Genomic DNA, 24,467 nt, shown 5'->3' with positions numbered 1-24,467 from the left:
GGCTTTGAACTACTTTTATTTAACCTACCGAATCAAAATTTTCGCCCTTCTTCAGCTGTGTTCAAGAAGCCATAAATATGAATATTTTTTGAAAACAAAAAAAGGTAAATGTATTAACTATTTTGTCCAGTTAAAGTACCAAATTACCTAATATTTTTTTCATTTCACGTCGAATTATGAGAAACGTAGCCTTAAATTTCTCTTTTTTAATTAAATAAGAAAATATATTAATAGTAACTAAATGCAATTGGATAAATCTGTAATTCTAACGAAAGTGTGTAATTCTTGCAAAGATAACGTGACCCTTTTTGCGAAGATCCAATATAACGAAAACTGCAGTGAAAAATGCAATTCAGGGCAACTTTGTCTTGAAAATCGGCAAACCTGGCATTGGTGCTTTGAATATATACCATTTTCGGAGTAATTATAGAATTTTATGTAAGGACTTAAAAAGTGTGATGAAGGAACCGCCGTTTCTATCTACACATAGCTCAGCTTATCGAAGACGTCATCTCAGTCTTAAAAAACCGTTTGCACTGGAAATGGATACTCCAAAACAAAGTTGGACACTTTATGATGTTTACACAACAGAAAACTTATTTTGAACTTGAAGGGAAAAAAAGGTAAAAAGCAAAATAGTTTTCGCCTCGAGCCCGGGTCACTTGCTTCATATCTCCTATGCATATCCACTACAACCACGAGCCTTGTGATGAAAATGGTAATTTTTAACTTATTCTAGAGAGCTAGCCATGACAACAAATGACAGCCAATCGTTTCAAAGCAGTGTTTAGGCCTAAATAGTGCAGCTCAGTGCTATTCCTAACTGGCGCCGGCTCTATTCTCACAGCTTTCTGCCTAAGGAATGGGCTTTCGTTCTCGAGCAATGAAGATTAAGAATATTTATGAGAATGATGTATCATTCGAGAAAGTGACACAGGCATACTCGGAAAAAAAGAAATCCGAGTGCTCCTATCAGGAGTCGAACCTAAGACCTTCTGATTACTAGTTCGGATGCTCTTCCACTGAACTAAACTAGGTTCATATTTATATTTTGTAAATACCATAAGGTGTCCAGCTTTGTTTTGGAGCATACATTCCAGTTAAGAAACCGCGTTCCTCTTGCCCGTTCCAGAGTTCAAATGAAGACTGGGAACGAGTTCTTAAATTTTCATTTTATCACAGATTGGAGTCCTTCACAAGAAAGATCACATTAAAATTAGTCAGCATAAGGTTCTGTCTTTAGATTGCAACCATATAGAAGGCTTTTAAAAAAATCGCCAAAAAAATTAGAGACTTTGTATGGATTTGGGGGACACCTTCTTAGAATTGGAGACATTTATATGGAAGTTTGGTGACCGTTGGCAGGTCACAGCCTGGTTTCTACGCAATGAAACATACCCAAACTTGGTAACCTTACTAATATTTATGTTATCTTTCTGGTGATGGGGTTCATTTCTTCATGGTCCAGTCTCTTTATGAACCTGGAACGAGCAACTGGTCAGCCCCAAGGGAGCTTGATTGTGATCTAAACTGCGTAGACTTATGCTAGGAATGAGATTTGTGTCGGTAGCTTACGCAAAACAAGTCACGTTACCCCATCCAGCCTAAATATTAATAATTTCTTCTTTATACTTCATCCATTGAAGGCAGCAGGTGGTAAACCACGAATTCCAAGACTTTTTATCCTAAAAATGGAGCCCGCCTGCGGCTGTTCTTGTTTTTCTTCCGCGGTCAGTCTAGCACTGGGAAAACAAGAGCAACAAAGCAATGTATCACTTTTTATTAAAAACTGGATCATTGTATAATGCAATTCGAACGATTTGATTGGCTTAGCGGCCATGGTATGTGAGCCATTATACCATGCCCGAGAAATAGAGACCATTAAGTTGTCTTCTCAGTGTTCTTGCAAAGTGAAATCAGCAAAATCTAGCAATATTTCTTGATTGTTTTTAATAAAACAATTATTCCACTAACGCTTGTTGGATATGAGATGATTATAGCCAACTCGGCGCTACGCGCCTCGTTGGCTATTTATCATCTCATATCCAACGCGCGCTCGTGGAATAATTGTTAAATAGCAGATGGAGACTGCCCGCCCTGATTGGCTAAAATGCTATGTTTTGTCAGCATCCACTGTTTTTTTTTTTTTCTTTCACTTTTTCTTTTTCTGCCCTTTAAACATTCCTTTCGAAGACCGTAAAACAGATGGGAAAACAGAAGACGATATTTCAAGTATTTTTTCTCGTTGGGCGCCATTGTATATTGTCCTTCAACACTGCGAGTGTTAGAGAACACGAGAAAAATGCTAAAAGTCCGAGCAGAAGAATAGTCTGCCAACATGTCAGGGAAAACAGTAGTATACTCCCCCACTATTAACATAAGACCCACCTTTCACTTGTAACGATAAGTTCATCATAATTTGGCGCGGCCCAGCAGCATGAAGTTGGTTTACTGACAGGAAGATCCACTCGGCCAATACATTCCCCCGTGTCAGGATTGTACCTTACTACCTAAGGTCAACAATTCCGTGTTTAAAATAACGTTTTGTTTATCAACACACAGAACGTTTTCGACGTAAGTGATCCAAGCAGTACCGTACATGGTTTGAACTTAACCCAGGAATCATGTCACAAAGCTTCACAAGTAAAGTAAAATTACGATCATCCAGGTGCGCAAAGTGTTGAGAAGGACTATTTGAGGTGACAGTGACTGACGTTTCGACAACCTGAGTGGAAGTCATCATTTGACTCTGATGATGACTTCCGCTCAGGATGTCGAAAACTCAGTCAATAGGAAACTTTAACCGGTGACTATCACGCATCAACGTAACCCCATACACTCAACCCTCAAAGCATGCACTTGACATTCCCATTTGGCTGTCAGAAATGAACAGCAGAGGCTTACCTTCCATCCATTGTACATTGCGACCCACAACATCCCCTCCACATCGATGGTCATTCCATCAGGAAACTGAAAACGGAAATACAGCCGTAAGTGTTTTGATCAATAGGTGACGTTCTCCAAAACCAAAGAAAACTTGCACTCTGACTTCTTGATTGGGATTGGATTATCTTGATGGTTTTAAGCTGTTGATCGGCATGCAAACTCTCCTTATAGTATCAGTGCTCGATTAACTTCAGATTAGGAGAACGAAGGAAATAACCCCCAAAGATAAAATACCGATTTTACAGCGGTTACCAATAAAGATGCGACTTTAACTTCCGGTCACGATGGCTGACATTTTGGGTTTTGTACGTTTATCGCTATTTAAACGCGCGGAAACTGGAACGAGAGCGGAAAAAAAAAAAAAAAAAAAAAAACGAAAGAAGGGGGAGGAAAGAGATCTCTCCCCTCTCCCTCGTCCTCCGTTTCTTTTGCTCTCGTCCCAATACCCCGGTGGTCAAAAAACGACAAACGCACAAAATCTCAACCGGGAGACGATTGCTACGTAGGCGAACCTTATGCTAGTTCTTGTTCATCTATTTTAACGTAACTATGCCTGGAAATAAGTCATGTTCGAAATATTAGGGAGCTTAAGCAACGACGACGGCGACGGCAACGACAACGCCACAAAACAATAGGTTTAATGAGTAAAAACAATCGCTCTGCACGTGCGTTTTACATTTTGGTACATTTCTTTGCCGTCCTCTGCAAAACAACAACGTGAAATGACCAAATTCTAGGTGTTTTGGAGGACGTAAACACACGACGGTGAATTTTTCATTTCCCGCCACTCCTACCAATTTGGTTCCTGGATAGTTCGCCGTTTTGTAAAAGTTGAGCGAGTTAAAACAGTCGCGAAGTAGCACAAATGAAATAAAGTTATATTTTCAGGTGACGTTTTCGTTGCCGTTGCCGTTGCCGTCGTCGCTGCTTAAGCTCCCTATTGAAGAAATCCGTTCGTCGCCTCCAGACCTACTACATACAGAGACAAGCTTACCCCAAACGAAGGATCAACTCTGACTGCAGTTCTCCTATTGAGTAAAGCACCACTTGTCTCGTCATAGTCAAAAGCGTCGATTTTGCTGCGGTTTTACAATCAAGAATAGCAAGTAAAAAAGATAGTAATAGTTCCAGAAAATTTCCTTACCGTCGGGGTGAGGGGAGGGGGTGGACATTTTCTGTAACTACTCAGTGTGGTAAAAAGTAGCTTATGTTCTGTTATTTCTACGACCTTGAGACTACTATTAACTGAAATTTTGCGTAAAAAGGTGCGGCTTATACATGGGCTTTTACAGTATGTGTATTTGGATAAAAAAATCTCAATTAATCAAAGATTAGGGAGCGCGTTCGACGATCTCGATTGCAGGCTCTCTCTCCTTTGCCAAGTTGGTGATGATGTCATCCGCCCCTGCAAAATCTGCGGGGGATGCCAGATACGCGTCCCAAGATCCATTCGTTCATTGTCCCATACAATCTCGACTCCAATCTGTATTAGAAGTGCGTTCTTTCTACGTCGAACGCCATTAAAGAAACTAACCAGTAACCTGGCAAAGAAATAACCTGGTACAGAAGTATAAATGTTAACACAGGCTACTCTTGATGCGGTTCTAGCAGTGATTCTTCGATTTCAAATCAACTATGTAGACTACTCGTGATCCATCGGCTACATGATTAGAAACTATAATGGCAATAGGACTGAGTGGAGTCCAATTCGGTCTGTAATTATACGAGTGATTAACAAAATTGGACGACCGCGTAACGGAATCGAATTTTAACGCCATCCAAAATCCTATATTACGCTTTGGCGATCTGTGCTCTCGTCGCAACAAATCAACCGCAATGAAATTGCCGGTACAGGTTACACAGGCGCGTAGATACTGAATTTAAAATTATTGTAAGAATTGTAACTAAAATCGCCTATAAATTGGACTGTATAAACGGCTCTTCACGACCCCCGAATAACGTGGAATGAAACGACCCTCGTCGCTTTCGTTGTGGCTGCTGTACCTGTCCGCGGTGTCCACATGATAGAATGTCCTTTTTTCTGCATTCCAAGCGATACCATTGGATATTGAAATCTGAAAAAAATAAATAAATAAAAAGGGATTGAAAATCAAGGTCAGGTACGGTATTTGACGACTACAGTTTTCTAAGAGCGCCCGTCAGATATGAGATGATAGATAGCCAACGAGGTGCGTAGCGCTTAGTTGACTACTAGCCAATTATTAGTAATCATCTCATATCCAACAAGCGCGAGTGGATCAATTGTTTTATTAATAAACAATCAAGAAATATTGCTAGATCCTGCTTATTTCGCTTTGCAAGAACGACCAAAAGACAATTCAGTGGTCTCTATTTCTTGGGCATGTTATAATTGTTAATTATCCACTGGAAAATTAAGAAGCGGAGTAAATGTTTTGCGGGAACAACTTTTTGTGGCACCTTGTAAATACAATCGCAAAACTTTCACGGCATACGGCCTAACAGGCACGTTTTTCTGTTTATGCTATTTATCTATTTATTAATCTGTACAAACGTTAGCTCAGAAAAGCGACACACTCTTTAATTCTCTTGCCAAAGAATATATTTCTCTTGCATTTAGATAACAACAGTATACTAGTTACCTTATCAACCCATCTTCGTACTGTGTGATCACAATTTAAAGAATACTGAAAAAGAGAACACATAGCATAATATAAAAGAATCACAAAAAGGAGGGTGGGGGAGGGGGGGGGGGGGGGGGTAAGATCCAGCCCAGATGCACCTGTCTGTCAAGGCTCACTTTACAAATTGGTTTATGAGACTCTAGTGGACGCCTATTCCAGTGTTTCTTTCCTCCGTATAAGGAAGGAGGCCCAAGACATTCGAACGTCAAATACACAACGTTGCCTACTAATATAGATCTGAAGTACTTTTACACGGTTTATCACCAATCAGGAAAAGCAGATTTTAGAAAGGGCTGTTGGAATCCAAGAAGAAAATTGGGGGTAACAACGCATTTTTGAGAGATCATTAAGCAACAATAATCCAAAAAAGCAGTAACATACAAAGCAATGTATGGCATTTTTTCCAAATTGAAGCTTAATTATCTCTGAAAATACATGGTTACCGCCAATTTTCTCTTTGGATACCAAGAGCACTTGCTACGTTCTGCTTTCTCTGCATAGTTTTAAACTACACAGAAATATTCCTGTATTAGTAGGCACCACCCATAGGAAACCCGAGTATCCCGAGATGTGCAGAACGTATGCGCAGTAACAAAAGTAGGCACAGTCCTTAACGTTACGTTGGTCCAAATGAATGGTAAATTACTGAAAAAGCTCTATTAAGCCACCGCCGTACGTTTGTTACAAGTGAGAATACTTCAAGTTAGCAGTAAAACAACAGTGAAAAACAGTCGCCAAATGATCATACTGTATTTAAAAGAGTGAAAGCATGCAAGGTGCAGTTTAAAGATCTAATGACCAATACTGACTTGTACTAACCAATGCTCCCTGTTGTGGTACAACTTTGGTGGGAATTGGTTCAGGACCCATGGTACCTAGAGCAAACGACAGAAAGATCAGAAAAACATCCTAAGCTGACTCACCTCAGAACACAATAGCCTCTTCTTCAAAATGGCGGCCAGAAATTCGAGTAAGTTAACATTGAAAACGTATACCAGCAATAGAAAGAGCACTTTTACTTTAGTAACCCTGCAAAGTTTCAGCATATCAGGTGTAATATCATCTGAGAAAATGTAAGTTGAAAAATGAAACATTTACAGACGTTTGTATGACTGGGGGTATGACGTATACTTCCAGTCATACAAATGTCTGTAAATTTGTCAAATTTCATCTTACATTTCCTAAGCTGATATAACACCTAATATGCTGAAACTTCGCAAGGTTACTAAAGTAAAGGTGCTCTTTCCAGTGTTGGTATCAGTTTTTCATTTAGTTCAATTTTCACCCATTCAAAATAATTAATCTGTTGCCACCATTTTGGAGAAGGGTCTATTACTGTATGCTGTAATGACATCACAGCACTTGCCCACAGGCACCCCACCCACCAACACCCGGGCACAGACCCCACAACCCCAACCCCAACTCCAACCCCAGAGAGAGGGAACTCCATCCCTGGGGCTCCCTAGTGGCAATAGTCATGAAAATGAAAACTTTGAGGGACTATTTGTATTTTAATGGGAGGAGAAATACACTCATTCATGAATCACATTGCTTTCAAAACCAAAACAAAAAATATGAAAATATTTGGCCATTTAAATTCTGAAGTTTTGGTATGAAACATGACATGAACATGCATCTCAAAAAAATTGCCAAATTTTCATGGGTCTCCTGCATTGCAGTTGTGTTTTCTGGTGTGAAGTCTCCTTGGAGTCTTGAGTTCTGTTAAGTTATCAGACTAAGTTCTCTTGAGTTATGTTAAGTCTCTGGCTCTCAAAAAATGTTCCTCACTGCCACACCAATTCACCATTTACTGCACTGCACTTACATCAAATTCTGGTCGAAAATTTCTGACAACCATTACACTCATGACATTAACATGGGATTGCCCCACCCCCCTCCTCATGGGTGGATATTTAGAACAATATACAAAATTAAACTAAGAGTTGAACCTACCTGCCCAGAAGCGACCAGCCTGAAAACAAAACAATATCAGATGAAATTAAGATGTATTACCAAATGAGTTTATACAATTTATTTCAAAATCAATTTACGAGCTTCCATACATGTACAAACTGGTCGTATCAACAAGCAATTTCTATACTAACTAGGTCGCATTTTCCATCATTGAAGCGATTGCCTGGCTTGTCATCTGAGGAGTGAATGAAAGTGAAAAACTTGAACAACTGATGATGATGATGATGATGACAATGATGATGATGATGATGACGATGATTCTGAAGACCTGGGCTTAGACATTATGGTTTTGTTGAGTTAGCAACATGTGCATACATGTCAGAACAACACAACTGAAATGCATGAGATGCATGAAATGTATGATAGACATCACAAAGTGTCTCCTACCCTAAATTCTTACTAAAACACAGTCAAATAATTCTGTCAAACATGAAGTCATATTAAAACGACAAAAAAGTCTGTCTTACATAAAGTACCCAAAATCAGGGTTAGATCAGGATTTCTGGACATACATGCAAGTGAAACAACTGTGCAACATGACTAGCAAGTTAAACAAGCTTACATGAAATAATGCACATGATTCATGCATTATCTCACATGTGACAACAGTTCAGCTACATGTACAGTACTCCATATTAATTATTAATACTTGCACATTAATTAAGGAAAAAACAAATTTTAAAGAATAAAATGTTGTGACACAAAAAAGTCACACACTCACCATCAACTGAAGCTACAACCTCTTTGGATCCTGTCTAAAATAATAGGGCTTGTTAAGTCTTTACACTTAAGACCCTGAACAGTGATGAGTATCTACTGTAGCTTCTTCATACTACAGGTTACATCCAGATCATGTTCAAATAAACTAAGAAAACAATCACGAAAAATAAAATATTCTTGATGTCTCCACGATTCTGGAGCAGTGAGGAGAATATTATAATAATAATAATAATAATAATAATAATAATAATAATAATAATATGGGGGAGCCATTTTACCTCTCTTGCAGATAAAAACTGAATTGGAGAGGAAGGTTGGGGTTGCACCTCGCATGGGTATCATATCCCGTTCAGGCTAACCCTTTTGGTCTTTCTTTACAAATTTCTTCCTTTCATATTAATTTTAGAGTTTTTTTGAGAATGATGTATTAATTAATAAATGACACAGGCATACTGAGCCTTGGAAAAAAATTTGAGTACTCCTATCAGAAGTCCACTGAGCTACAGGAGACTCGTGGGAGCTATGGCCATTAAACTAGGTTCATTAAAGTTTTTTGTTTATTTATTAGTTTAATTACTTAATTAATTGACCAATAAAGCTGAAAGAATAACAATAGAATAAAGAATAATCAGATAGACCATGACACCGGGAACTCCACGCCCTACACTTTTCAAACAGTACCATGGGTTCTTTAATGTCCCACAGTTTTTAACAGGAACAAGTGTTGTGGGAAGGGACCTACAATAATTTTATTTATCGTCCTTATCTGAGAACACTAGAAAGTCTAACCATTTGCAGATGTCATTACAAAGGCAGCACTTTCTCCTCAGTTATTTAAATACCCTGAGTGTTGGTCCGCTAGGGGTTTGAACCCACGACCTCATAAACACCAGGAAATCAAAGCCAAAATGGCTGCCATTTTGATATAATTCTTTTGTTTGCATTCAAATTAGCCCTTCTTGCCTCATTCAAAAGAAAATATTCTTACAATTTTGGAGCATGACATATTCATTACAAACCTCAAGGTCAAGGAAAATAAAATCTCTCTTGGCCGCCACAACTAGTGATCCACCTCTCTTTCTTGGAACAGCTGGAAAAGTAATACAAGAGTTCATTTAAAACACACAAACTTACCGTTAATTAAATTGAAGAGTTTGGTGCCAGAAAACTAATGCTTAGACAGTAAGTGGATAATTTACCCAAAATATAAAAATGCTGCACTCTCAAAAAAAAAATACCTGGCCAGCGGCAAGACTCAGGGTTAAAGGAAGCGTATTGTTGACCTACAATGCACCTTGATTTCCCTTGTACAATGGCACGTTTGTGCCTTGAGGCGAGACAGCAAAATTACAATCTGGCTGGCTTCATTTAATCAAGAATGAAAATCTAGTCTTACCTGCTCCAACCGGTCCATCAAAATTATATTCCTCATCCTACAAGAAGATTTGTTTAACTTAAGTAGAGCAGTTTAGTTTAGTTAACCAACACACACAAAATAATATACTTGAAAGTCAAATACAGATCTTTAAATTTAGAAACTCTGTATATATATACTTTTTTTTAAATTTTTTTTTTTTTTGTGCAGTTCATAACTTAATGCAGCACGTCTTAGCAAGGTAAGAGTTAGAATTTGGTTTCATGCAAAAAGAAAATTGGGGATAACCAGGCATTTTTAACAGTAACTTGAGATTCAATTTGGATAAAATATGCGATAGATTGCTTTGACATTTAAAATTGTGTACCTATGAATGGTTTTCCCCAGAAGAGGAGGGGAAATGGGATGGGTGGGCAACCCACGGGAATTTTATGTTAAGGTTTTTAAATGTTAACAAGATGCCTATACTGGCATTTACGCATGACACTGTGCATGATTTATTTCTGTTGTACACTTTACAGATTTTTTAAAGCTACCCCCCCCCCCCCCCCTTCGCAATTGAAATATTGCGTTACGGTACTCGAGATAACATAACATGACAGATTGACTCACGCGCTATTTATATTTCCTATTTATCCTTTCGCATACCGGAAATAGCTTTCACCACATCACTAAGGAAGCCTTTTCAGTTCCACCGAGAGATCACTGGGACATGACGAGCACTTGTAATAGTAATTAACTCCCGTCTGATCCCTCCTGAAATACACTAAGATAAATGCATTCTGATTGGACCGTTTTTGTTCAAGACAATAAGGACAATAGCAGACAAAAATATCCCCTCTAGGAGAAAACTGAATTTGATACATGCAAAACGAGTTAATAATTGAAAGATGCAGATTTCGGGCTACCGTGATGAAAAAAAAAAAAAACACGAAGAAGATATCGAGCCCATTTTACGACACGTGCTGCCCTCAGGGCACCACGCGTAATTAATTTCCCCACCCTAATGAGTCAAATTCGCACCCCAAGAGATCACAGACCCTTTTTTAATTATGTCAACGAACACGCAATACTTTTTTGGAGAACTCATCGACGCTAGGAAGTAAACCATTGATAAGCCAAAGCTTAATTTTAGAATAATTATTTGCTTTTAAAATTATCTCCGGAAAAAAAGCACCACTACTCCCAATTTTCTTTTTGGACTCCAGTGCAAAAAAATACTACTGTACTTGGGACGGTCTAAATCCAATTCGATTGCGAACTTTTTTACGGCGTCTGAACGATGGTCTGAACGGGCCTTACCTTTCCGGTCACTGGATCAAGCAGATGAACAGTCTGTCCAAAAATATCTACCCATATGAGTCGTTGTGTAGTTTCGTCCCAATGCGGGCCTTCTCCAAGTTTAGAGCATCCTTTTTTTACAACAGAGATGTCACAATCTAAGGCCGCCATCTTGAGTGTCACGCACGAAATGACTTTTGGGAAAACGTGACGGGGGTTCCACATGTTTCTTTGTTTGTTTGTTTTGCTCTTTTCTTTTTCAGGGGAGTGCGTGGCGCGACGGGAGGGGCTCTTGCTTTGCCTCCGCTCACTTGGCTATGGTTGTGAATGAAAAAGTTTTTTCCCGACGTGATTATGTTTCTTATATTTTTTAAGTGTTCGAGGGGTCCTTTGTTATTAACTCTACGTTAACCTCCGCCCTCAAACTACCCTTCGTTCTTTAATCCATGAACCGAAACAAGAGCGCTACTCATGATGTACGAGTTATGTTCATGTGTAGCGCGCTTGTTTCGGCTCAGCGATTAAAGAACGAGGTATATACCTGGGGGTATATACACGTGAAGCATGCTTGTTTCGGTTCATGGATTAATTAAAGAACGACTTATATTCATGATTATAAAATAGCCAGCGTCAAGCAAGCACTGTGATTGGTCAAACTGTGTTCTGTATAACTCCACAATGCACGAAGCATACGTATGGTGCGTGCATTATTCTTTAGTATATTCACTTGAATATTCTTCGTACGCTTGTTCAGGTTAAGGCCGCGGTGGATACGTTGACCATGAATATATTCATTAGGCAAAATATTGGCAGGGGTACCACTTTTAAAATCCTAAAATCACGAGCAGTTCAAAGCCGATTTCGCCAAAACTTAGCAGACGTATTGGAGAATGATCAAAGTGCACTATGATCGTTTTATAATGTGTAGATGGCGTCTTAGGGCAATACAGAAAGTAACTTAAATTAAATTTGTTAAAAACGTGATTTTGTGTCCAGGTTTTCTCCTCCACGAAGACGCAGAGAAATTTGATTTTACCACTGAGTGATCTATTACAACATCTATTGTGTCATATCATAGCCGGATTTTTTAACTTCAAGCTTCTTAAGAAATATTTGCCCTTAAAGGCGCAAAATCTATCATGCTAAAATTCAAAGGCTTCAATCTTACCTTCTAAGGCTTATTTTAAAATTCCACCCATGATATGACAATCTACAATATGCCTAGTTTATCATCGTGCCGTGTCAACTCGTGAAATTGTCTGTCCGCGCTATATTCTTGGACACAAAAGTGCTTGTTTTTACGCTTCCGAAGGCTTTCCGAGCAAACACGAGGGAGCTGATTAATTCACACCTGGATTATGGTAATTTTGGTAAAATCTTACTGCACGGGCCATAGATAAGTGCACGCAGAAATCAACAATACTTTGAAATTCACTGCATATATATTAAAACGCACGGCCTTGCGGCGTTTTGCAAGTAGTAGCTGGCGACATGCAGTAAGGATTTTTTGATCAGCTCAATTTTTTTTACTACCAGTGGTAATTACAAAAACTCATTTTTGTGTCAAATAATGGCAACGATATTTCAACCTATCGTACGTGCATGTCAAAAGTGCTCGCCGACATGCACATGTACAGGTAGTTACATAGTTTTTGTTATTGATTGTTAATTGGTCTTCGTCCATCGAAAATTTCACAATCATTTCAATTTACAAACCTGTAAAAAAGTAACTTAATCAGTAAGATTTTAAACGTTATACAATAATTAGTTATATTTTGCAAGCATTGTTCTTTTTTCGCACTAGATAAAGAAACTTGAAAAAAAACGAGAAACACAAATCTCTGTTAGAAAAACTCTTATATTACACGGTGACCATCGCCGGACATAATACAAATCTAAACGAAGATAGAAACAATACATAATACTACAGTCAAGCCTAGATCTTTGCCCTCTTGTTGTTTGCGGTACCACCGTTGTCTCTAGCTTTTCTTTTCCTTGCTTCTGTCGTCACGGTGCTAGGCTCTCTAATTGGTAAGCCCTGCGGGTGTCGGGGTGATGCCGTCTCGGGAAGCAGGCAATTAAAATAGAACCACTTGAGATTTGGGAACATCTTTCTCTCCCAAAATGCTGCATCATATTCGATTCGTTCCACATGAAGACCAGATGGTGTCCAGACTACATAATCACACCATTTGTAGCCTGTAATGTGCACTTGGTAAAAATGATTGTGATTCTTCTTGAGCGCCAATTGCCCATTCGGCTTTACTTCCAGGGGGAAATTCTTAATCTTCTTTGCTGCCTCCATTGGAGTGTATGCTTTGCCTGTCTTACGTGTAGCTGAATACGGACATTTAACTTCCACAAGGCCTTTGCGGGAGGGGCTCCCCTTCAATACAACAATTCCGTCGGGAGAAGCAGCAAGGTATCCATGCTCACTACAACTAAATAACCCGGCTTGTTGAACCGAATTCCCAGATTCTTTGCAATACTCTTCTAAGGCTATTTTTTCGTTTTCTGTTCCCCATCGTAAAGACTCGCTTGAGATTGGCCGAGGATAAAGTATTTCCACCACCAGCCTTGCGCACGGTGTTGATTTCCTCCGTTTACAGATTTCTCCAAATTTTGATGCGGTTAGACGCTGTTTCCGTAGTTGGTGCCACAGTGGACAATTACTTTGACCCCTCGTTTGAAGCTCCATTCTTATTATTTCCTCCGGGGACAAGTTCGCTCGTTTTGAGTTCTCTTCGCACAGTTTATGAAGTTCGTTGGGATCAATATCCTCATGTGACGCGTTGAGTCCATAATCATTTGAAGGGCCCGTAGTTGACTGTGTTACTTTCGATTTCCTACGAATTTCCTTGTAATGTTCAGAGGCCTGTCGTTTTTGATCTTTTGCTCTTGTCTTTTCGACGCTGTCGCAATATGCCTCCAACACCGGACCTGCTTTCTGGCAGTTGCTCCGCTACCATACCTCGGAATGCCAACCGGCTCCGTGCTGATAACAAAGGCCCGCTCCGTAACATCTGTGCAAATACGAAAACGCTTAATGTTAGGCTAACTCTGCAAACAGAAAATAGCTTGCGATACTGGACACAAGAAAGTATTCTGATATGTATATATTTTCTCGGGAATACGTACTTTAAGGCAGAGATTCACACATTCACGTGATTGCAAGGCTCCTTTAAAATTCACCCAAACTCCGTAAACTTTTTAAATATATAGTAGATAACCGAAATATACTCATAAAAGAGCTACATGAACAATCACAGGACGCGTTATGTCACAAAACGGAAAATATACTTACCGTTAAAAATATGCCTGGTATACTACATATCTTGATTTTTGATTAGTTAACAGGGTATGGTATCTGGCTAATGTACTACGGACGAAAAGTATGGTGGGCTCACGCGTCGTTTTTTGCATTGTATGTAGCAGATGTTATTAAGATATTTAACTTAATAGTATTGTTAGATTAGCGTTAGCGTCTAACCAAGGGGTTCAGCTCAGTTAATTCAGCGAGTTGAATTCAGAAGACACACACAATTGTGGTTCAATGGCTGCTTGTATTTTGCAAGTTCACTCTAAAGCTCAGCTACAACATTCTCTGACGAAGAACTTCTCGCGTTGCTTTTATGTTGGTTGGACTATGATTGACAACCTACTGTCAAAAACTCATCAACTACTAACATAGGCTTACGTAAGCCCTTCTATGATTGGTTAGTGTTGGAATTGGAAATGAGTACCTTCCCTTTATTTACAGTGAAAAATGTACCATTCTTTCAAGATCAGTTTTCACTAGGTTCTTCGATATGTCCAACCAAAATAAAGCAACGGGAGAAATATAAAAATTACAGTGAATATTTGTATCGATTAAAACTACACATTCACAATCACTAGTTTGTAACATACTCGGATGAAGTTTCAGGCAGTGTTCAGTGTTCTTGTTGTAAAACAACAACTTTCCGAGAAGAAAGGCGGTACTACAAGTCCACGCCTATTTCCATAAATTAAGGTGTACGTGTTTACAACTTTCAGCTACCTTATTAAAAATACAGTACGCAGTTACAGAACAAAAAGTATTGACATTGACAGTCACCTTCAAATGAAAAGATCTAAAGATTATTTTTATTAAAATAAATACAGTAAAAACTAACTTAAATAACAAGATATCGGCTGGTATAGATTCGGTAAGAAACACTGAATACCTTTACTAGAGAACGATAAAAAAAAAAAAACAAGAAGGATGGCCATTTCCAGGCAAATGCCAGCGAAAGGTTAACTTAAGGTCAGATACAATAAATTACGGTTTGATCTTATGTAAACAATGTATTGTTCTTGAGGAAAAACTTATTTTAAACATATTTCGTAGAAGGATCAATTTCCTGGGAAACAATCCAAAACAAAACACCTGCTTATACCAAATCTATACCAGGAGAAAAAAACATTTGATCAGAGCTAGATCAGCATTATACCAAAACACAAATAGAAGGACAAACCATTGAACTTTTAAATATTTTTATCCCTTTGACTCGAATATTCCCGTAAATAACGTATATGTTGTACCGCTTCCCAACACCGAACAATAGACAAACCCAAGTAAACCAATAATAAAATATTACAAGAGTGAGTTTCGACATTGTTCGTATTTTTATTGTTTAACAGTATATGCTCTGCTTTAAATTAGAAAATAAAAACTTAAAAAAATACTTTAGTACACTGTAAAAGTTGACTAGTTAAAACAACCAATTAAAATTGTCGCCAAGTGCATCTGAGAGAACCCTTTTTTTTTTTAGTTGGTTTGACCAATTTAAAAAGGTTTAAATTAACTGGATTCTTTTGGTTTGAAATAACTAATTTAGAATAAGTTAAAATAACTATCAATTAGGTCATTTTGACCTATTTGTTTAGCTGTTTTTACTTCAATATATATGTTGTTTTAACCACTAAAAATATTAGTTTTAACCATTTTTTATAGAGTTAGAATAACCAATATCCTTAGTTGAAATGACGTAATTCATTTAGTTAGCGACCATCCAAAATTAGGTAATTCAACCATTTAAAAAAGTACCCGGGGTGCATCTGAGAGAACCCATTCTTTTTAGTTATTGTTAGTTAATTTAACTAAAAAAAATAGGTTACAATAAATTGTTAATTTAACCACAAATAAATAGTTCATTTAACCCATGTAAAAGAGTTAAAATAACACACTTAAATGGATCATATTGGCAAACAATTTCGGTTACATGCATCTTTATTGAATGAACAGGCAGTCAAATATATACATATGCAGTAAACAATGGTTCCATAGATAGGGAAATCAATGATCACATCTTATCTACAAGAAATATATCGGCTGTGAACTTTTTTTCTTTCTTTTACCTGCTAATATTCATATAATAAACAACCTAAAACTATATAATGATATCGAGAATAGTGTACATGTATGTCTACTTGTTGGCTCACATAATATAAACTGATCAATTTAAACTACTTCTTCCTGTTGAAACCTAAGTGGCAAGGTTTAGTAGAAGGAATTGCTGGATATAAGCATTTTGTCACTTGGTTCAGCTCACCAGAAAAATTCAATTTGATCATGCACAAAGGTTTTACTTTTTTCATTGTAAACTTGCTAAAATTCAACGTTCTTCAATATATCTCAAACTGCATACATTTGGCCAATCTCAGACTCAATTCTATGGAAGAAAGTGGAGTGGTTTCTATGCCATTTTACTCATCTTGCTTATCACTGCTTCAACACTTAACGGCAGTGCGTGACTGCTCCGTCTTGACTCAGGTATTAAAATATACTCAAGAAATAAATAAACATTCTTGCTATGACCACCCTGGCCCTTTGGGTAGTCAGCATTGAAGCTATAGTAGCTTGCAATCAATGTGTTGACGGCACTTAAAATGTTGATTTCTTTGGAAACGGCAGACTACCATTCCTACGGCTGCCAACACCAGTGACTGGATATCATCAACAGTTGCCCCCGTAGAAATGAGACGGGGTGCTGTTGTTGCCGCTATTTCATCTTCTGCACCCAAATCTGAGTCATTCTGCAACAACAAAAAATGATTTGTTGTGACTGTAAATCCTGGACATTACTTACAATCACAAACTACAAACAGCCATTTGTAACACAATATCATCCATCAGTGCCAAACTTAAAGGAAATCCTTATGAGCAAATGGCATTAATAGAGCAACAACCAAAGCTCAGAGAGATTTTTAAGGGGGCTACTAATCTCAAACAAGAGAGGGCGTTCCCTAAAAGACATAAGAGACTTTAAGCATCGACGACGGGAACGGCAACGGCGACGGAGAAACCGAGGAAAGACTGAGGAGAGGACGCGGTTGCGTCGCGAAATTGGAAGCAGTTACACGAGCGATTTTTTGCTCGCGCAGGTGATGCGATTTTTTCAAATTTTGTTGCGTCGCCAGCGCGAGAGGGTGGCTACACGAGTGACAAATTATAGCAAGTTTGGCGCCGCGTGAATCGCATACTTCAAGAGTCAGTCCTAGCGCTATAAACAGACATGGCGGCCCATGGCGGACGACCCTTTCGGACGAGAACTGGTTTTATCGCCTATTTGCATTCTTTTTTGAAAAGCAAACGAAAGAAGAAGAAAATTAAGAAAAGGTCAACTTGGGTCCGTCCGTGGCTCGCAAAGAGAAAAGAACAAGGATTTTACCATCAACTTCTGACGGAAATTTCAGTTGTTGATATTCCGGCGTTTCCCGAGCTATTGCCGATGACCAGGCTTAGTTGCAGGGTGGCTACACGGGCGCTATTTCAACGATTTTGTCGCGAAAATTTCAATTCTGGCGACTTTTTCTTGCGATTTTTTCACCTGTCGCGTCGCAAGTTCGAGGGTGGCTACACGTGCGATTTTCATCTCGCGCTGGCGACGCGACAAAATTTGTAAAAATCGCATCACCTGCGCGAGCAAAAAATCGCTCGTGTGGCCGCGGCTTAAGCAGGCGCAATACGACGACAACTTCCCTCGAAGAGGATTAAATAGGATGGGCGCTTTCCATTCACCAAAAATTTTCGATTTGAATTTTCGGAAATTTCAGTCTCGAATGGTACGGGCTTATTCTCGGTCGGTTTCCACTTTTCGGGAACAGCTGTTCAAAAAGGTTGTCCTACATTTTCGAAAATCTTTTCCGGAAAAGATGCTGTTCCATTCGATTTCCACCCGAAATTTTCGTCGAATTGAAAGCACCCATCGAGTCTTCGTTAAAAGAAGTCGGAAATCGATTTTAATAATGAAATAACCGATGAAGAATTTTTACTGCTGTTAACGAGAACGTGTTTGTCGGAGTTGCAGTTTTCCGATGTAAACAATTCAGACCATTTGATATATTTTTAGGTCGTAATAAAAATCACCGATATATTAAACTAGAAATAGCAACTAGATTAACATTAATTTACTTCAAATGTTCTGCATCGAAGGCTGGCATTTCATGAAACGCTTTAGCGGTGCGAACACGCATGAGAATTTCGTTATCTTTACATCTCGTTATCTTTACATCTAAAAATTTGAACTGAAAACTACGATATGACACAGTGGTTTGTGGTTTGGATGCTATTTTTGAGCAACATAGACTGTTTATTTTTCTCTAGCTTAAATGTAAATTAAAAGTTCTAGTGTGTCTTGTTTTGAATAAGAAAAAGTAATGTTACACTGATGTTAGAGAGAAACATCGATAATTAGTGTCAGACTCGCAAGTCATCTAATTTTGCAAGCATCGTCACTAGTCTCACTAGCTTTCTGTTTTGAAACAGCAGACTGCTGAAGTTATTATAGTTTCGGAAAGAATAAAACAAAAACTCAACGCGTTCCTTTCCTACGGTATCCTTAAGTGCCAAGCGATATTAAAAATATCATTTTTTCGGGGCGAAACGGAGGTAAAATATGTGAAATGTTACTCACGTTTTCGGGCAACGCCAAACAAAGCTTTCTCACGTCGGGCCCCGGAACAGAACGTCTTGATATTTCCCGCCAGACATGCGCAATGTGACATTTGGGTTTTCCCTCACAATCTCACGTCGCCGTTGCCGTTGCCGTTCCCGTCGTCGATGCTTAAAGTCTCTATACTCGTTAGAGTAACACTATAACTGAACATGGCTAAAAATACGCGAGTGGGAGTCGCACAGGCCTATCTTTATTCCTTTTCCCCTTGGCAATCAATACAAACGCCACGCATTGCATTTTGATCAAAAGGGAAGAATCTCTTAATATACAAAAGGAAAATCGCTTTATGACACGCTTGTAAAAGCAAAACTGAAAAGGCTTTTACCAACACAACGGATGCACAATGGGAGTCGCACAGATATGTAACTTCAACCCCATAGCCCACTTTGAAAATGAGTGATGGCCTGGGTCGAGAGTAACTGCCCAAGTGATTGTGGGATTGTTTGGGGGGATGATAATAATAGGCAACGTGCCCCAAACCTTCCCGCAATCGCTTGGGCATCTATTCTCGACCCAGACCATCACTCTTTTTCAAAGTGGGCTATTTAAACGTGATTCTTACATCTATCATCTGACGATAAATCACGGGCTATGATTAAGCAAGTCGTCAAGAGATAATTCGGTGAGAGGCAGTTCCAGTAAGTGGAACTGTGGCTGTGATTGGCTAAAATCGGGAAAGGAATGTGGCTGGAACTTGAGCAGCAGTTTGTGGGGAGGAGCATTTTTGATAAGACACAGAACGGCTGCGAGGGAGACTAAGTTGAGTGAAGACTGCAATAAAAGGAACAGTTGGCAAAGCTTTGAGTGCAAACTGTTAAGGGCCAATGTGATGATCAGGATTTTGTTTACATACTCAAATGTTGGTGCTACATTACACGTCTCCATTATTAAATTACTCAGGAAGTGAAAGGGTTAAGGTAATCATCATCAAAGAAATAAAAGTCTAATTTATGTTTAGAAACGATGTGTGAAAATCAGAAAGGAAAATTTGTCTGGTAACATTAGGGCTAAAGGTCTGGAATTATAAAACTACTTACATGGCCTGTACCAACAGCATGGCAACATGCTCCCTCTCACTGAAGTGCAAAACTGGTGTCTGGGCCATTATTGTTGTGCATAACTGATGAACAAGGGAATTTTGTTGTTCCGCCTGGCGAGAGGAAGCCCTTTGCTAAGCCTTGCTTAACATCAGGTTCCCACTATGTGTTGAAACAGACAAAACACAATCAGAATTCAAATAACAATTTATTTTTGGACACCTATCTTACTAACATACAAACAACATGCTGTTTTTCTTGATAAATAATCAATAAAATAATTAAGTCCCAGTCTATTTGCCAGCCTGTCAGCTCATACAACTCAAAGAAATGTCTTTTAGGTGGCGAACACTGTCACCAAATTTTTCAGTTAACACCTTCTTTATTGTATAACCTAGTGAATAAATATCAATCAAAACATTTTGTGGTGAATCACCAGCTATCAGTTCAGGTTCCATGTGAGGATACCTTTTTTTAAATATTAATGTTTCTGCTTTTCCATTTTATTTGGTAATTTGTAAAATATTCCTTTGTGAAGTGGGCATGGTTTTCTAAAGTCAATGACAACAGCATTATAATGAAGACCTCTTACATCAACCATGACATTATTAGGCTTCATGTCATTATGAATAAAACCTGAAAGATAAATAAATAAATGATCTGGTGAACATGATTCTAACCATTTCACTGATTTAAGTCTCCTGGAAAAGTCATCTAAAGTTACACTTTCCTTATTAATGCCAATAAATTCTCCATGCAAACTCCCAAAAACAGGGGAAAACTAGAGTGAGGAATAAGATTTAACATGGCTTTTGCTTCATTGATCAAGATGGATCTCACAAAATGCTCTTCGTTAAAAAAAAAATTTCAAACAGGCATCTATACCTTTATATTTACCCTTAAAGCAACTCCCAAATGTACCCTTTCCTAGAACATTGTCCTCTTCTACTTCAAGCAAATTTTTCGTAATAAATCATGGTTTTTGGAATATCTACGTCCTTCAATGTACAGCTAGCAAAATATAGAAGTCTATTATTTTCTTCTTTTGTTTTCTTCCATTTACAGTACCTGTATAAAAATAGCCATTTGCTATTTGCTTGGTGATCTTACAGTAATTTTCAAGGTCAATTACTTTTTCTTTTACTTTCTTTGCTGCATTGGATTGCAAAAATGTTGAGAGTTTTTCTCGATTTATGTGATTCTTCCTATGCCTACTTTTTCTCTTTTTCTTTCCACTCTTGGAGCACTGAAATGTTGACTGCAGGTTTCTCCTGAGTGGTGTTGCAGCTCAAATGTCTAGAATCAGGCAAGATATTGATTGGAATAGAAAATTAATTTTGAATTTGGTATCACCGATGGAAAATTATTCTATAAAAATGTAAGCCAGGTCAAAAAAGAAAGCAAGAACCCGTAGGCTGCAGATTATAGCCCAAGCAAGGCTGACCCAAGGGACAACCTCAGCTAGGAAATTGTCAGTAGGCAAGCAATTAAATCTTGCCTTGACAAAACTATGGCTTCTGCTGGAGTTCAGCCTTTCAACCCTTATCACACTTTAGTTTTTATTCAAATTCACTGTAAGTCATGTACATAAATGTACACAATATCAAACTAAATAAAAATAACTTAAAAAACATTCAGTTCATTTATCAACAATTCAGTCCTCCAAGTAATTCAAAATAAAAGGTATAAACTGATTTCTCTTTTTTTGTAAGAAATATCCATTTGAGATCCTCTGGTCAATTTTGTTTTTCATGTTTTCTTAAGCATGAATATTTTAATCAAAGTAAAACTGAACAAGCAAACTTGTGCACAAATTATTAAAAAAAATCCCTACATTGAATGTACCAAAAGAAAAAACAACAATTTACTGTGGTAATCAATCAATTAGATTTTGAAGGATCTCCTGTTATCTTTCCCAATTGATGGTTTCCGATAAGAGTCCGGCAACAATCACTAATTTTTTTGGACCGCCAGATGGCAAGGGGACAAGCAAGGCATTCTTTAAGCACACAATAATTATTGCTAGGTGTATATGTGCAGTACGAAAACAAGCGAGCCACGCTTTTCTCAGTTGGGCGAAAACAAACTTGACACTAAGTAATATTTGAATTTTTCTTCTCAGGTATTGGTGGTTCAACAGAATATAAAATGTGAAAAAAAGAGTTTCAGTGAATAACAATGATTGTGTTATGCAATGTCGGAAGGTTTCAAGCTTCTTTCAACACATGCAAATCCGAGTACCGTTTTCAGCCCGAAAGTACCTACCAAGCTTTCCGTGTCTTTATCGTTTCCCTTTTTTAATGATCAGCTGGCACTTTTCGAAGACTTTTCTTGTTTCCTCAACGGGCTGTCGAACACTATTGACATCAAAAGTCTGCAAAAAGAATACAAATAACAAAACAAGATAAATTAATACAGGCATTACGATCGACTGACAAGTTAAATAGTTCAAACGCAATTAATCTCCAATAGATTTTCAATTCTGTATCGCTTTTTTTCGAAGCATATTTCGAGGTTTATACATCGCTGCATGGTGACTTTATGTTTGCAGCAATGTAACCAGGCATGGCTTTGTAACCACGTAATAATGTAATGTGTACGATCCCGCAGTACCTCAAACGTTCAAAAGTGTCTGCATAAAATGTCATCAAAGCAGACCGTTACCTGTATTATTAGTTAAAATGTGTTGTTAATTAGTTAATTAGTTATTATTAATCGTTAATTGTTAATTAATTATTATGATGTGATTTTATTTATACAAGGAGCCTCGTTATTGGAACATATCGTTCTGTGAGTTCTCTCCTGTCAGAGGTTTTTCATTTTGTTTTTTTTCTCCTCTGGCGAAGTTTATAAATAAATAAATAAAAATAAAAATAATGTGAGTAGTCAAATGCGCATGCCGCAGACCGCCATGCCTCAACGCGTTTAGGCGGGAACGTTTTTTTCACGATCTGTAATTCATCCATAGAGAGATTCTAAATATACAAGAAATAAAAGATCCTCTCTCGGAAAACTTCTCATTTTATGTATGTAAACGAAAACTTGAGTAACACTGAGAAGCCACCTACCACGTGCGTCACCTCTGTCCAAGCCGCGATGAAACGTTTTCTTGTTTTCAGGTTCGGTATAATGGAATTGATCGTCAAATAATCCAACTCAAAGAAATCTTCTCCGTCTATTTCGTTAGCTACATTTGGGTTAAAACACGATAAAAGAGGCAATTATGAAATTTGCTGTTGTATGTACTACCCTCAAGAGGTGGACATAATTTGGATATAGTTCAACTCGGCTTACCTTTGAATGCTTCTATCAGCTCATGAAACTCTCTTTCCTTTAAAGAGTCCGTAATGTCCTCCTTGGTGGAATCTTTTGACAGATCAAGCACTGATGCCATTACAAAAACGGACGAAAAAACCTCTATCGACAGCGGAGAATGTTCACCGGATGGACGTTTCTCATAAACTGAAAGACTTGGCCAGTACAAGTCATAAGAATGACATGTCACAAAGGGACTTTCATCATATATAATTACGTGACCAAACAGCATTCATTGCAAAAGTTCATTGCTTTAAAAATAAAAGCGGTTTCCGTTAAAGTGTCATTTGGTTAATACCAAAGGAAATTCCAGAGATTGTGCGGTTTTTTGATAAAGCTCAAGGCCGAGATGTTCAACTAATCAGAAAAAGAATTGAAAAGTGTCACTACTAGCGCCGGTTCCCACGCTAACCTCATAATCACCGAATATCCCGGTCGGAGTGAAAAAAAAAACAAACTTTGAAGCACTGTGCCGACTGCAATCACCACTGGCGTTAGATCCGGCACACAGATTGGCTGAAATCCATCGCCCTAAAATCATACATTAGGACGACTTAGTTAAGTGTAATCTTGTCAAGCAGCTAGGGACCGATGTTTATTGATCGCAAAAGCACTCAAACATGTTAGGTTACGGAAAGCCACAGCCAAAGAAACGAACAGAAGAAGCGGCTGTATATATTCGGATGCATTTATCTTACTAATCCTCTATTTACACCATTATCGCCAAGTGGGTTGCATTGTGTATAAACAGAGCACTAATTTAGCTCTCACAGTCCTATTTCACTTATGAAAAGGACTAAATGTTATTTAAAAAACCCACTAGTTCGTTTTCGATGGTCAGGATCATTATCAGGGTTTGTTGGTGATCTTGAGGATGGAAAACGTTCAGTATTTGTTTCAGTAACAGTAAATTTTTATTCATTTAGATATCATGTCTCAGTTACAACCAACCGGAATATTTCACTGATGTATATTGTCGCTTCCGAATAGTAGTGTTAACAACGTGAATATCTTATCTTTGGCGGGAAAACCTTAGAAAAAGCGGGAAACCCGTCAGGACTATCTCACTAAACTACGGCTACGCGCGCTATGGCGCGCAACCTTAGGAGCCAGATGTGCTCCACTTTTTACTCGTTGACAATGGCTTTAATGCTGAGTCATTTGCTTAAAGTTCACC

The 24,467-nt window shown here is 38.2% G+C and overlaps 2 protein-coding genes and 1 long non-coding RNA gene across 6 annotated transcripts in view; all 3 read right to left on the bottom strand.

Moving 5' to 3' along the window:
* The window catches only part of LOC146472270 (regucalcin-like), an 11,675-nt gene extending 539 nt beyond the window's left edge, over positions 1-11,136 (bottom strand). The window contains exons 1-13 of one of the 2 annotated variants that reach the window (XM_085119753.1): positions 10,981-11,136; positions 9,700-9,736; positions 9,323-9,393; positions 8,305-8,338; positions 7,715-7,758; positions 7,563-7,581; positions 6,429-6,484; positions 5,568-5,612; positions 4,951-5,021; positions 3,941-4,025; positions 2,905-2,970; positions 2,389-2,510; positions 1-1,742 (exon numbers count right to left, since the gene is read on the bottom strand). The exon at positions 1-1,742 is cut by the window's left edge and continues 539 nt beyond it. In XM_085119753.1, the coding sequence (XP_084975879.1) occupies positions 1,634-1,742; positions 2,389-2,510; positions 2,905-2,970; positions 3,941-4,025; positions 4,951-5,021; positions 5,568-5,612; positions 6,429-6,484; positions 7,563-7,581; positions 7,715-7,758; positions 8,305-8,338; positions 9,323-9,393; positions 9,700-9,736; positions 10,981-11,130 (909 nt within the window). In that variant the 5' untranslated portion in view covers positions 11,131-11,136 and the 3' untranslated portion in view covers positions 1-1,633. Of the gene's footprint in view, positions 1,743-2,388; positions 2,511-2,904; positions 2,971-3,940; positions 4,026-4,950; positions 5,022-5,567; positions 5,613-6,428; positions 6,485-7,562; positions 7,582-7,695; positions 7,759-8,304; positions 8,339-9,322; positions 9,394-9,699; positions 9,737-10,980 lie in introns of both variants that reach the window. The other variant, XM_085119752.1, reaches the window with a different exon arrangement.
* A 1,759-nt stretch (positions 11,137-12,895) lies between these two features.
* On the bottom strand, positions 12,896-13,657 carry LOC146472269 (uncharacterized). The gene has a single exon (XM_085119534.1). It carries the CDS (start codon positions 13,655-13,657, stop codon positions 12,896-12,898), a length of 762 nt encoding a protein of 253 aa, XP_084975660.1.
* A 2,045-nt stretch (positions 13,658-15,702) lies between these two features.
* On the bottom strand, positions 15,703-22,510 carry LOC146472268 (uncharacterized). Of its 3 annotated transcripts, XR_014866609.1 has the most exons (4): positions 22,241-22,510; positions 21,191-21,271; positions 19,987-20,137; positions 15,703-17,016 (listed from the first exon to the last, which is right to left on the bottom strand). It is a non-coding gene; the product is annotated as an uncharacterized LOC146472268 (long non-coding RNA). The 3 variants fall into 3 exon arrangements; XR_014866608.1 differs by lacking the exon at positions 21,191-21,271 and having other exon boundaries at positions 15,704-17,016; XR_014866610.1 differs by lacking the exon at positions 21,191-21,271 and having other exon boundaries at positions 16,877-17,016; positions 19,976-20,137.
* Positions 22,511-24,467: the final 1,957 nt, after the last annotated feature.

Source organism: Pavona decussata, unplaced genomic scaffold (assembly GCF_977016875.1).
Source record: "Pavona decussata unplaced genomic scaffold, jaPavDecu1.1 SCAFFOLD_100, whole genome shotgun sequence".
Taxonomy (NCBI): Eukaryota; Metazoa; Cnidaria; class Anthozoa; order Scleractinia; family Agariciidae; genus Pavona; species Pavona decussata.
Note: the sequence above shows the minus strand (reverse complement) of the source record. Positions and strands in the feature narration are given on the sequence as shown.